This window comes from Takifugu rubripes, chromosome 15 (assembly GCF_901000725.2).
Source record: "Takifugu rubripes chromosome 15, fTakRub1.2, whole genome shotgun sequence".
Lineage (NCBI taxonomy): Eukaryota > Metazoa > Chordata > Actinopteri > Tetraodontiformes > Tetraodontidae > Takifugu > Takifugu rubripes.
Genome location: NC_042299.1, coordinates 8,313,505 through 8,326,533, shown reverse-complemented (window position 1 = coordinate 8,326,533; position 13,029 = coordinate 8,313,505). Strand labels below are relative to the sequence as shown.

General features: G+C 43.8%; 3 protein-coding genes across 3 annotated transcripts; 2 read left to right on the top strand and 1 right to left on the bottom strand.

The window, feature by feature from the left end:
• The first annotated feature begins 118 nt into the window (after positions 1-118).
• orai2 (ORAI calcium release-activated calcium modulator 2) lies at positions 119-4,054 on the top strand. The gene is made up of 3 exons (XM_003970918.3): positions 119-390; positions 2,093-2,328; positions 2,521-4,054. Exons 2-3 carry the CDS (start codon positions 2,098-2,100, stop codon positions 3,064-3,066), a joined length of 777 nt encoding a protein of 258 aa, XP_003970967.1. The 5' UTR covers positions 119-390; positions 2,093-2,097; the 3' UTR covers positions 3,067-4,054.
• Positions 4,055-4,568: 514 nt separating this feature from the next.
• bckdk (branched chain ketoacid dehydrogenase kinase) lies at positions 4,569-12,093 on the bottom strand. Its single transcript, XM_003970917.3, has 11 exons — positions 11,700-12,093; positions 11,053-11,121; positions 10,857-10,967; positions 9,891-9,938; positions 8,900-9,019; positions 8,132-8,230; positions 7,983-8,056; positions 7,759-7,887; positions 7,365-7,454; positions 7,090-7,245; positions 4,569-6,877 (listed from the first exon to the last, which is right to left on the bottom strand). The coding sequence occupies exons 1-11, from the start codon at positions 11,943-11,945 to the stop codon at positions 6,733-6,735; spliced, it is 1,287 nt and encodes a 428-aa protein (XP_003970966.1). The 5' UTR covers positions 11,946-12,093; the 3' UTR covers positions 4,569-6,732.
• Positions 12,094-12,229: 136 nt separating this feature from the next.
• Positions 12,230-13,028, top strand: smim8 (small integral membrane protein 8). Its single transcript, XM_003970916.3, has 2 exons — positions 12,230-12,512; positions 12,650-13,028. Exons 1-2 carry the CDS (start codon positions 12,384-12,386, stop codon positions 12,806-12,808), a joined length of 288 nt encoding a protein of 95 aa, XP_003970965.1. The 5' UTR covers positions 12,230-12,383; the 3' UTR covers positions 12,809-13,028.
• The last annotated feature ends 1 nt before the right edge of the window (position 13,029 follows it).

The window sequence follows — 13,029 nt, the reverse complement described above, 5'->3', positions numbered from 1 at the left end:
ACAGTGGAATATTTAGAGAAAGTATCATGTTAAATTCATGACTATTTACGTTGTCAATTTCACCTCCCAGATGCTTTTACATTGAAGACCTCACGCCCAACCGGAAGTGCCAGTATTTTATTTATTTTAACCGCGGCTTTAATGCGTTCTCGGTCCCACTACGACCAGAAACGTCGCTCAACCTGATCTGCGGCGAGGAGGGGTTTAATATTCAAAGTATGTCGACGACGAGCTATATTGTCATACACCTTGAGTTCTGGATCTAAAGACGCGAGAACCGGAAGTTGTAGACGCCGAACAGTTGTGGCTGCGGACGGAAATCATCTGTGGTGGGACAGAGTAGAACGAACACCTGCAGGTTCTGCACTCGGGACGCACCTCTGATCACAGGTAAAATGCAATCATCTTGCAGGGTACTTCAAACTTACCACAAGCCTAATTGCTAACATCACTTGAGCGTTTGCTAATTGACGTAGCTAGCTGGAGGAGTTCGAGTCACGCTGTTGATACAAATGTTTTGTGTAGAACCATGCAAGTGCATGTTGATTCGTGCAGAACCGTGAAAGTGTGTGATAAGTACGGAACCTTGAATGTTTAAGTGAAATGCGACGTGCGTAATCCTGGGAAAATAAACCTGAACACAGATTAGCTTGATGTAGCTAAACTGGTCTAAACACGGACGCAGTGTTTCCAATAGTTTTCTTCCCTTCTGCTCGCATCAGTTTTACTCTATCGTGGCTGATTAGCATTTATTTATCAGCAACACCTTTAATATGAACTTTATTAGTTGAGGGTGGGGGAACAATGGCTTCTGTTTGCATATAAGACGCAAGGTAAACGTGGCTATAGGTACATCTTAGTAACAAAGATGTTTAAATGCCACCCCCCGGAATTATGATCAGCAAATGTCACTGTCGTGTTCTGCAGCCTTTTATTTGGAGTTCAATTTTGATGTTTATCTTATGTGTGGTTTCCTGAAAACGAGTTGCCATCAGAATCTTCATTTTTACCTCTGAATTATGTTTAAACAATTAAATGCCACAATAATCTTACTATTATCACCTTACTATTATCACCACAATGACAGTTTCATCTGTTTACATACTGTGGTTTATTTTGCTGTAATAGTTCTTTTCCTGTAGGGAGGGCCAGCCAGTGGCATCGTCGAGAGACCGAACTCACCGGTCTTCCTGTGCAAATAGTTGGATCTTTTCCTCCCTGCTGCTCCAATCTTGCAGTCACATCTGGTGTCACTAATTTTACATTTCAGGACAGTCAGGACTGGGGTGATGAGACTTTAGCAGAGATCAGGCATTAGATAGATGCATCGGCTCTAAGCAATCAAATATAGTTACATTAACCAACTTTAATTACATAAATGTGCCCTTTGTATGTTGCATTCAAGTGAATCCATCCATTCAAACTTAGTTACGAGAGGTTTTACCTCTGCAAAGGAGGTTATATGCTTGTTTTTGTCACTGTTCGTAAAATAAGTCAAAACGTTAGGAACAGATTTGAATAAAATCAAATTTTGGTGACGTTCGAGTTGGAACGTTTGGTGACATTCAGCTGGAACGTCACCAAAATTTGATTTTATTCAAATCTGTTTTTTATCTGATTTATCTGATTTAATCAGATTTTATTCAAATCTGTTCCTAACATTATGAGTTATCCAGTTGGAACGCCACCAAAACGCAAAAGGCCTTCACAAAGCAACATATGTTATGTTACCATGTATCTGGGGAAAGTAGCTTCTTCTTTCAAGTTAAACATTTCTTAAAGGAAGGAACAACTCGGATCTCTCTCTTCCAGCACCTCAGTTCTCAACTCGGATTCATTTTCTACAGTCTGCCGCTTTAATCATCAAATTCTTTTGCTCGTGCTAACCCTCGGTTACAAGACGAGCAATGCACTGATTGACAATATTCCATTTAATTGGCTCATTAGTTTTGAGTGTAAATCACTGTGTGGGATGATTGAGCTGCTTTGATGGAGGTTAACCGGTATGAGAATAATAGAAATGTGATGATGAGATGACTGGGATGGTAGTGGAAAGGTGCGGCAACATAAATGGCATATCTCCTCTTCGCAGGAACCATGAGCAGTGAGCTGAATGTTCCGATGGGTTCTCCGGCTCCCGGGGCCTCGGAACGGGCAGCAGATGGCGGTGGGATGGACTACAGAGATTGGGTCCGGCGCAGTTACCTGGAGCTGGTCAGTTCTAACCACCACTCGGTCCAAGCCCTCTCCTGGAGGAAGCTCTACCTGAGCAGGGCCAAGCTCAAGGCTTCTAGCAGAACCTCGGCGCTGCTGTCAGGCTTTGCCATGGTGAGATGATGCTCTTCTTCATCACTGCAGAACATGTTTGGGTTCACCTGCATTTACTTGTAATAACCTGTTATTGCTAACATTTGTTAATGGCACTCATCGGTAGTTACTTGTGGTTATTGGTATCTTAACTGGTATTTAATGATGTTTACCAGTGATTGCGGCCTTTACCTTGGTGGTGTTTACCTACAGGTTGCTATGGTGGAAGTGGAGCTGGAGATGAAGTATAATTATCCCCCTGTTCTGCTGATCGCCTTCAGCGTTTGCACAACCATCCTGGTGGCGGTGCACCTTTTTGCTCTGCTGATCAGCACCTGCATTCTGCCCAACGTGGAGGCGGTCAGCAACATCCACAATCTAAACTCTGTCAGCGAGTCACCACACGAGCGCATGCACCACTACATCGAGCTGGCGTGGGGCTTTTCCACGGCTCTGGGAATCCTCCTGTTTCTGGCTGAGGTGGTTCTGCTCTGCTGGATCAAATTCCTCCCTCTTGATTCCAAAGAAGCACCACCAGCGACCGAGGCCACCAAGACCAGTCACAACAGTGGCTGGCAGGCGGCCCTTGCGTCCACCATCATCATGGTCCCAGTGGGTGTGATCTTCTTGGTGTTCACTGTTCACTTTTACCGCTCTCTAGTTCGCCACAAGACGGAACGCCACCACCAGGAGATCGAAGAACTCCACAAGATCAAAGTTCAGCTGGACGGCCACGAGAGAGCCCTCCAGACTGTGTGATGTCATCACCACAAGCCCCGCCCATGTTTACCTACCCCCTCTATTGTTCAGTCCAACTTGCCCCGCCCACTTATCAAGCCCATCCTTCAGTTTCCTGTCCCAGGCCCCACCCACATGTTGCCAATGTCCTAATTTATTTTGGTCTTTTGTTTACAGGAAATGGTTTACAGAAAAGGGCTGTTGTGTCTTGTTTATAGTTTTTTAACTTCTTCATGCTTTGCCTCGTGTCGGGTTGTAACGTGATGAGTCGCTTCAGATATTTGCTAAATTATTTTTACTGGGTTTTGCTTGAGGAGACTTTTTTCACATTTTCTCTATGGGGTTATCAAAGAGTTAGTTAAAATTACTGTTCAGTGCTCTTTCTAAGAATCGGAACACACACACATTTCGTTCTTTGTACATTAAGGTCATCTCACCTGTGAGTTGTTACCTCTTTATCATGAGTCAACCCAGCTGTTAGCGTTTGTGTTCTTTCCGTCAGAAAGCCTTAAGTTGAACTTGAGTGTTTATATGCAGCATCTTAAAGTAACATGCACAAACTGCTTCATCCTCAGCAGCTCTGCCTTAATCACTGCCTTTTATGGACCTTTCTTTTACTTCATGATGTGTAAAAAAAAAAAAAAGTTGAAAAAAGACTTGATGTCATTGAAAAATCCAAAGAGCAGAAGGTCAAAATATTGAATAAGAGCTAAATACTCTGGAGAATGTTACTGAATTTCTGTACTCATTTATACATTCCAGATAAGATGACCTCACGTCTGAATGTCATTTGTGCTCTCAGATCATCTGAAATTGTCTTATGGATTTAACTTTTTCTCTCAGCGTAGCACCATTAAAATGTTACATGTCATTTTCTCAATCTGTGAGATTTGGAAGTCAAAGTGAAAGTCCAAGCAGATGACTGAACAAAAGCTTCTTCTCATTCATTTATCTAATTAATCTGCACAGCTGACAGAAGCCCTGATGTACCCAGAATTTGGATATTTGCTCACGCTCTATCATTGATACGCTAACACACTACTGGATTTGTGTATGTTCAGCAGTCCCCCCCTAGTGTTCTTGACCATAATAATGAACTAACCCTCCTTAGAGCAGGGCGGCTCTAGCTCAGTCAGTTGAGGACTGGGCTGCACAGCAGAGGGCTTCAGGTTCAAGACCCAGCACAGGCAAACCTACCCACAGAACACCCTCCATGTTTTGTCCACACCAAGTCCCACACCACCCAACCAGCAGTGCAACACCAAGGCACCCCTGGGCTGAGAGGCAGAGGGCCTCAAAGACCCAGCATGGACAAAACATGGCAGATACCCTGGGAGTAAACATCCCCCCGACAGAACCAACTCACCCAGGGGTGCACCCCATCATCCACATGTGCACCAATCCCCATCATGATGAACAAAACAGCCAAGAAAAGAAGCCTTTAGTCACACATGCTGAATGCAAGTAGCAGTTAGCTCAGTGTTTCATTACGTGCAGAATGCAAGAAACATTTCAGGCCCAAGTAGAAATTTTTCAAAATGTTACCATTTATTTACAAACATAACAGTAAATAAGACTTTTTTTTTATTTTTATTAAAATCATATCTAGAAAGACAAAACCATGCTAAAGAAGCTAATGCTACACTTAATGCAAAGATACCTAACATTCATTTAATTCATCACTGTTGAAATGTGATGGAAGCAAATCATCTCTGCTTAAAACACAAATGCAGCTGTATCAGTCCAGCCCACTCAGCATACAGGTAACGGGCAAATGCACAGGATGACATCAGACCTGTGGCGTGTTCACTTCGTAAACAAAAGGACTATCATAAAAAAAAAAAAATCTCATCCTTCCACTCGCCTGTATAGAAAAACGTCTTGTTTTGTTTCATTTCTAATTTCATTGGCTACAAAGCGGTAATACAGCGACATCTCTTTTTCAGATGTCTGGCGCACTGAAGACGCAGTCCACATCCGGTGTATTATGGGTGCGATGCCTTCAGCAAAACTTCAGCGTGCACCCGAATTTCGATTCACTAACAACCTCCATGACGAATAAGTCATGTTTGCAACGTAGCAGCAGTGGCTAAAGTCGGCTTGTTCGCAGTAGCTGCATATGCGTTATCTGTGAAACATAACGTAATTACAAGTTATCACGACGACACTTTCATCATGAACGAGACGTGACGAAGTCGGTGAAGGTCACGCGAGTCCAATGACGCGCGGAATTCAGATGGGGGCAGGAAGTGGCGAAACGGAAATGATGGAAAGCGAGCATCAAAAGCGTTGGGTGAGCTGTAGCAGGTGTTATCTAAAAACACCGAGACATATCGGATATGATCCGTTCGGTTTGCACAGCCATCACCAGCACAAAACACAAATGCCAGGCAGTGGCGCTTGAGAAACGTGCTCGTGCACCGAAGGGAGGGGCGTGGCTAGAGGAAAGTGGTTAAGTGAGGATACCTTCAAATATGGCAAGCAGTTTTAAAACTGCAAACTCCACCTTTAATCACCAAGATGTGAGGTTTCACTGATTTTCTAAAAGATAATCTATAACGGAAAAAGAAACCGATGGTACAGGTGTTAAATCTAGACTGTTGTGATGAAATTTGGAATATTTGTGTCTCAGATTACCATAACAATCACACTATAAAAAGGGAAGTACAGAGCGCTGCAGTCTGCTAATCATTTTTACTGAATTAACAGTTCCGCAGTTTCAGGCACCACATAAGGTACGGATGGCACGTAAAAAAATGTCTGTGCGTCTTCCTTACATGACAAAATAAATATGCTGCCTCGGGTTAATATCATCATACAGAGAGAAATGCTAAACAGGGACTCAAAAAAACTCAATTCTTTCTACATCACGACAATCAACACCGGGAGGCTTAACCTTCACTCTGAGACATCAACGAAACAAGGAGCTAGTCGTCCTTAGATCAGCCTGAGGAAAACAAACACACCACCCAGTCTCTCCTAATTCACCTTTTTGAGATAGTTTGTTTACCAAAGTCATAACAAAGAAATGTCTTGACTTCCGGTTCACATTTCCCCTCGTTCCTTCCTGAAATTCATCAGATTGCTGCAGCAGGTTTTCCAGATGTACAGCAGTCCATAATTAAAGTGTAAAATTTGACGTTCCCACAGTAACAAATTCATCAAGGCAACAAATGCGAAGTGAGAAGGCCAAAAAACATCATATCCCAAAGACCACCTCTGGTCTTCACAGTGAGAATTCCAAACACAATCCAACTGGGATCTGCAGAACAAACATTTTTTCTCGGGAGTGTTCCAAACAAACAGGCTACACTGTTTAATGAGCTAGAGCAGCTGGGCGCAGAATATTGAGATTCTTGGAGTGTTTCATACTTTTCAGTCATGGAACATTGGAAGTTCTCCTTCAGTAACAACTTGTTCAGTAACAACTTGTTCAGTAACGCAAAGTTCCTCAATCACAAAGTCTGTATCTCTCTCTCTAACACTCTTTCAGACCGCAGAACGCCATAAATCACAGGAAACAAGCGAACGCATCGCAGCTAACTTAGCATCAGTCAAAGGCAAACAGTAGAACAGGTGAGGCATTTAAGTTTCTGACAACATGAGCGGACCAAAGTTCATTCTGACTGCTGTTCACAGCTGACAAATTAGAAGAAGCCACTGAGCCCAGTGACACGTTAGGGGGATTCACACTCTGAAACTCTCTCCTTTTCCGTCGATGTGGCGCAGTCGCAGGTATACGTCTGTACCAATGCCCTGCATCGACTGAATGGACAGAGAACCTCCAAGATATTCAGCATAGGCCCGGGATGTCGGTAAGCCGAACCCAAACCTGGAGAAGGAAAAGATGAAGGGAAACTTTAACCTGATTACCTATGATAGAATTGTCTGAGTGTTCTGATTTGCTGAAGAACCCTGTTCAATGAGAGACAAAAATCACGTGAACACTCAAAAAACTTCTAGGCGCTCGTTCCAACACTCATCCTCAAAGCAAAAACATTCCAGAACACAGAAGCTGAGGTCAAATCTCAGTTGGTCTCTTACCCATGCATGGGGTTGGACTGGTTCCCACTGTTAGTGATGTTGTCGAACAGGCTGCTCATGCGAGGATCCTGAGCACTTTCCTCGGCGGTGCTGAAGTGGTAATCCATAACTTTGTCTACAATGTTGTGAGGGATTCCACCTCCTCGGTCTGAAATCCTGATAAAGAGGAGACAGACATGCTCTGAGAGGCAGTTTCTGTGTGCCGAGACATCGAGGCCTCAACTCAGGCCGGTCTGCATTCCACTCTAACATTCACAGGGCGGTCTTTCACTCACCTGATGACAAAATCAATGTCGTTATTGGCGATGGTGATGATCACATCAGGCACGTTGTACGGGGTGTTCAAGTGGCTCTCCATGGTGGCCCTGACCCCACCAAAAGCAAAGGTGAACATTCATGCTGACAGAAGATTGTGTTATGGAAACAAGATGAAACTGTATAAGCAGACTGAGTGTAAAAACTAGTAAAAACTAGAATCCCAGGAATTAGGCATGCCTGATGAGAACGATGACCTTGTGGAATCCTGAGATCTTTCACTACAACCACAACTGTGGTGACACGTGTGTGACCTCAATGATCATGGAAGAAGCAAAACAAGCCCCGCCCCCTAACAGACTGACTTCAGCATCTCCATATGTGTATCAGCTGATTAGTAACAGATGACACTACCTCATGGCGTTCTTCAAAAGCTCAGGCAGGATATAATCCAGAGGCAGCGGGATGAACGGGAAGCGAGCGGCCACGTGACCGTTGATTCTCACTCTGGGAGAGTTTCCATACTGATGTTCACACAGACGCCTGCATGAGGCAGAGTTCAGTACGTGAGTGTGCAAGTGAAACACATGAGCAGCAGTCATTCATTCACACGTGACATCAGGGCCGGAAACACTCACCTGGCAAAGTCCACCCACTTCTCAATGATCTTTTTAGGAGACAGTCGCCTGCAGATGATCCCAACAAAGTCCGGCTAGAATGAAAGGCAGGATTTCAGGAAAGGAATTTACAGAGGCGGTATTGGCCGCTGTCGTTTTAAACCACGCACGTTGTCTTCGTGCAGAGCCAGATGATGTGTGGCCAACATTCGGATTCCCAGGCGAGAGCAAAGCGTTGAGTCCAGGAAGCTACGGAGGACAGCCTCGTCCTGTGGTGGGGACACAAGAAAAACTGATTTTCATCCTTAAAAAATGGTATTTTGGGGAGTTTGTACCCTTCCAAGAGCTCTATAGTGATGAGACATTTTTAACAGTAACACTATTAGTTCTGACCTTTGACCCCCACCCCCACAATTGAGTCCTGCACCAGCGAATGAAGCTTTAAAATGATTGGGGTCACCCTGAGACACTGGCACCACAAAATTAGGACCAATATTCAAGTTAAGTTCTGCAGCTGCTTTAAAAGCACCTGCATCATTCTGACCTTCAGTCATCTCCATTCCTCCCTCTTGGGGGGACCATTATCATTTCAGTGAGAAGCTTTAAGCACAATTATAGTGGAAACATGGTGATATCAGCACGTAAAAAGCAGCAAATTCAAAGATCCTCCAGGCGAAACACCTTCATGCATCAACTTTAAAAGAAAATAACTGAAGACGCACCATAGACATGCAAATCCCCCCCCCCCATCTGTTGACAAAGTGACTTATGTTAATGAACGTAAACTGCACAAACATTTCAGCTTTCCTTAGGACAACGAAAACACCCGATACTCTCCTGCCCACAGGATGTCCAATCATTGACAGATTAGACCAGATTAGACACTGACCATATGTTTTTGTTGGTATTCATGCATATTTTATTTACAGCAGTGTTACCGTCATGTGTTTACGACACTCCTTGAATCCTTGAGCCAACATGGTCACCACGTCTTTATGGTCATCCAGAAGCTGCTGAACAAGTTTACAGAAGCGCGCCTCCACATCTTGATCCTCAATCTGCAAGAGGTCCAACAGCAGCATTAATCTTGACATTGATCTGAATCCACTCCACATCACAATTATTAATGTCTTTTCTAATAAAACACGTGACACTCGCTTTTCCCAGAATTCCAGCTGTTACACATAGGACATCCTCCTGTTATCTGAAGAAAACCATCTGTGTGGTGTCAAATTTCACCAATAAGGGCATGGTTGGAATAAATCCTTCCTGAAAAACAACCGAGCTGCTCACACAGTTGATGTTCAGACATTTAATAGCAAACAAAATATTCTGACTCATTCACTGTTGAGCAATCTGAATGTTTTGTTGGCCATGAAGCAAAAGTTCTCATATTACTAAGCTCCAGCTTGGTGCAACATGAGTGTGAGCACCATCAAAACACTCACACACAGCTTCCTCCTCTGTACCCAGCTGGTAAATATTTATATGTATTAGGATCCTAAAATCTGACATACTTATGCATCAAATTACTGAAACACACTTCTACAACAAATTCATTGAAAATGGGGATCATATTTCTAGGACTAAATGTTTTAAAATCTGTTTTATTGTGTGCTTCACGTCTGCTTCTGTTTACCGGTACTCATTTTTTACCGTGAGGACTGTGTGTTTCCAACAAGAAACACACATATTTGTGTGGACACATGCAGGAGGACCATCATCATAATCCTGCAACAGTATCTGGGTCTTGTTAGACCTGAATCCTGCAGTGAATCCAATCTCTTACAACAATAACATAACAATGGATTCCCTAACTAAAACCCAATTGGAGCAGCTGCTCGTCAATAACAGGTTAATCAATCGAGGATTGATTGTTGCTCCTTCTGCTTAGAGTGAAACAAACAGTCAGGGATAGCCAACACTCACCTGGGGGAAGTCACTGAGCATGTGATACGCTCTGATGTAGAGCTCATGCTGCGACAAGAGAGAGAAAAAGAAAGAAGACAATTAGACCCATGATGACTGCCATCACAGAACCAAACAGACTGGGCCTCAGAATAACCCCCCCCCCCCCCCCCCCCCACCGGGACTCTGACTGGGCCCCTCTGCAGCACTGACAGCCCACACGTGTTTCACATTTCTTAAGAGTTTTCCGATACACTCAATGACATAGACAGTTTTCTCTCTATTTAAAATGGAATCCGGATCAGATGTTTCAGTTAACGACGTCTCACTTTCACTACGATGTCCTCTAGTCTGTGACCACAACGGAGCAGTGAAACACAAAAGGAGCTCGGCTGTTTATGACGAGAACGCACAAAGGAATCTGGGTGAAAGTTCAGCAGCAGCAGGCAGAATAGGTCTGACTAGAAGTACAAGGAGGCTGAACGCTCGAGTCCAACCACCGTTACAGTATCAACGTCATTAACAACCAGAATCTGTGCATTTAAACGTTTGTATGTAGATCAATTTATAACTGACAAACACTAGCTAAAGAATTCAGCACATTAAAAAATGTTCCTATGTGAAGTAACTTGCCACAGTTGAATCCACAGAGGAAAGTGCCTTTGTTGTTGCTTTTTAGATTTATTCCAACACCAAATATTGTCTCTGGGATAATAGATGGCTCACAGGTTGACAGAGCAGCTAATACCACTTACTCTGCACCTGAAGCATATCTAACAATGTTTGCTTCTGCTCTGCTTGCATTTGCTACAAAAAATTTATTTTTGGAAAGTACTGAATAGAGAATATTGGGGAAATACCGAGGAGGTTGTGTTTTTGAGCGTCTGATCTTCAGACGGGGGCATAGAAGACATGTTAACATGTGGTGGAGAAATAACACTAGCGAACCCTCCCTGAATTCACTGTGGGATCATAAAATATTCTTACCACTTGCAGGATGGTGGGATTGCAGCCAATGATGAAAGGCAGACTGCGGAAACCTTTGATGCGATGTGCAATTCGTACTGGAAGCTCCTTGTGCAGGTATTTGGCACTGCTCTGAGATCAGCCAAACACATAAGGGTGACAGAAGAACGTGAAGGCGTAAGTAAACACGCAACTGATGGCTCTGGATAACACTTACCAGAATATGGTGGCCATCAGGAGATTTCCCAGAATACAACAGGGTGGCCAGTGTCAGACGCACCGAGGCCTGGGGAGAAATGGACAATTTTTGACTGAAGATGAAAAGCCATCTTATCTGCAGAGCTTTGTGAAACAGATTTTTTGCACAGCAGCTAAAGAACATAAAAACACGCCCTCAAATCTGTATGATAATCAATCTACTGCCCATCCAAACCATCATATTTTGTTCCGCAAAAGAAAGGTGATGTCTGTGAAGTCAAAATTTAAGAGGGGAAAAATACATTTCCTGCAAAAACATAAGCAATTGAAACGCTTTATTGTTCGCTTCCATCCCCCTGAATACTCCAGTCTCGGTTTGGATTTTCTTTCCGTCGAGCTGATAAAATACCCTTAGCTGACAATCTGCGCCGTAAATGAGAGGAATTTCAAAAAAACAAGTCCGGGATAATAACGTGTTTCGACCTCCAACTGGGGCGAACTTTGAATCCCGCAAGCTATTGTGTCCCGGCCGGAGTGTTTGTGACTTTTCAATGTCAGTGATCTTAACGGAACATCTGCTAACAGTTAGCCTTGGCCGCTACCGTAAGGCTAATGCTAGCTTACAGCCTCGATAGAGCAGCGATGTTTATGACATTCGTTTACTACCTTTTCTGCCGAAATATCGATTGCCGACTGGTTGTAAAACGACGTCACAGTCTTGGAGCGCTCTCTCGCCAGCTCTGAGAAGCCCTGCATCGAGGAAGTAGACCGACATCTGAAGCTTCCTGTGGTCCATGTCGGTGGAACTGTTTTGGTGAGGGGGGCCAGCAGGAGGCTGCAGAGCCTCGGTCTGGATCTGCAGGTGGCAGCGCTCAGCATCTCCACCGCTGCACAAGCGAGTCCCGAGCGCATTTGGAGAGGAGCTGGTTGTGTGAACAGAGTGGAAGTGCTCTAGGAAAATAAAGTACTAAATTACGATTGTGATACCACCCATCAGGGACCAGTCAGAAATTGTACAGAGGCACGTATCTGAGTACAGTTCAGGGCTTAAGGAGGGCTTTGTGAGCATTGGCCCGGGGGTGGGTGAGTGGGAGGGGCGACACGACGGGTTAACCAATCCGCTGCTAGGGGCGGGGATGCTTTGAGAACCGGACCGCCCTTTTCTATTGCATCCGTATCAAGGAATAAATGTAGGTCAGTCCGCTGCTGGGCGCTAGGTGTCGCTGTGTTGGAAAGGCGTCACTTGTTTTCTCCATGGTGTCGGTGACTTTTAATGGTCGGACATGCTTAACGTTTAAATTTAGACCTTAATATTTCTCTCAGACGGCGTTGTTGAGCTATTTTTCGAACATGTCGGATAAAGACGCGGATAAAGGCAACCAGAGTCTTGGTGAAAAAGGCTACAGAAATCCCGGATTCAGGAGCGTACAGACCACCACATTGTTCCGAGCCGTCAACCCTGAACTCTTCATTAGACCTGTAAGACTGTCACCCTTATTACTTCTAACTTTGTATCCAAAATTACACCATTTAAAGGGTTTATTGTAAGAGTGCCTCTGCAATGTTCCGATTATTCCATAAGCTTCAGACATAACATGAGAGTTGTTATTTTGCAGAATAAACCTGTGATGGCCTTTGGACTAGTAGCCATCACCTTGTGTGTGGGTTACCTGGGCTACATGCACGCCATGAAGGAGAATGACCAGCAGCTGTATGAAGCCATTGACAGCGATGGAGAAAGATACACGAGGAGGAAAACTTCCAAATGGGACTAAATATAGACTGAGACTTGCTTCATTTCTCTGCTCTGTTAATACAAAAAGGTTAAAATGATAAAAAAACATGTTTGTCCATAAACAATAAGGCATTTTTTCTGCAGTGAAAAACAAGATGGATCAGAGCAGTGAATCTGAAAGTAAATAAATGATGTGGAACTTGAAGAATGCCTGAAATAAGGTGTTTGTAAGGTATATATTATTTTTGTAAAAAAAAAAAC

Bases quoted from the DNA above. Each gene is read 5' to 3' on its own strand.
- bckdk (XM_003970917.3), bottom strand. From the start codon at position 11,945: ATGCGCTCGGGACTCGCTTGTGCAGCGGTGGAGATGCTGAGCGCTGCC. The intron at 7,455-7,758 runs GTAGTGTCATCT...TGGTGGGGTCAG, and splicing joins CTTTTGAAGAACGCCATGAG to GGCCACCATGGAGAGCCACT. The intron at 7,246-7,364 runs GTGAGTGAAAGA...CCTCTTTATCAG, and splicing joins GACATTGATTTTGTCATCAG to GATTTCAGACCGAGGAGGTG.
- smim8 (XM_003970916.3), top strand. From the start codon at position 12,384: ATGTCGGATAAAGACGCGGATAAAGGCAACCAGAGTCTTGGTGAAAAA. The intron at 12,513-12,649 runs GTAAGACTGTCA...GTTATTTTGCAG, and splicing joins CTGAACTCTTCATTAGACCT to AATAAACCTGTGATGGCCTT.
- orai2 (XM_003970918.3), top strand. From the start codon at position 2,098: ATGAGCAGTGAGCTGAATGTTCCGATGGGTTCTCCGGCTCCCGGGGCC. The intron at 2,329-2,520 runs GTGAGATGATGC...GTTTACCTACAG, and splicing joins TGCTGTCAGGCTTTGCCATG to GTTGCTATGGTGGAAGTGGA.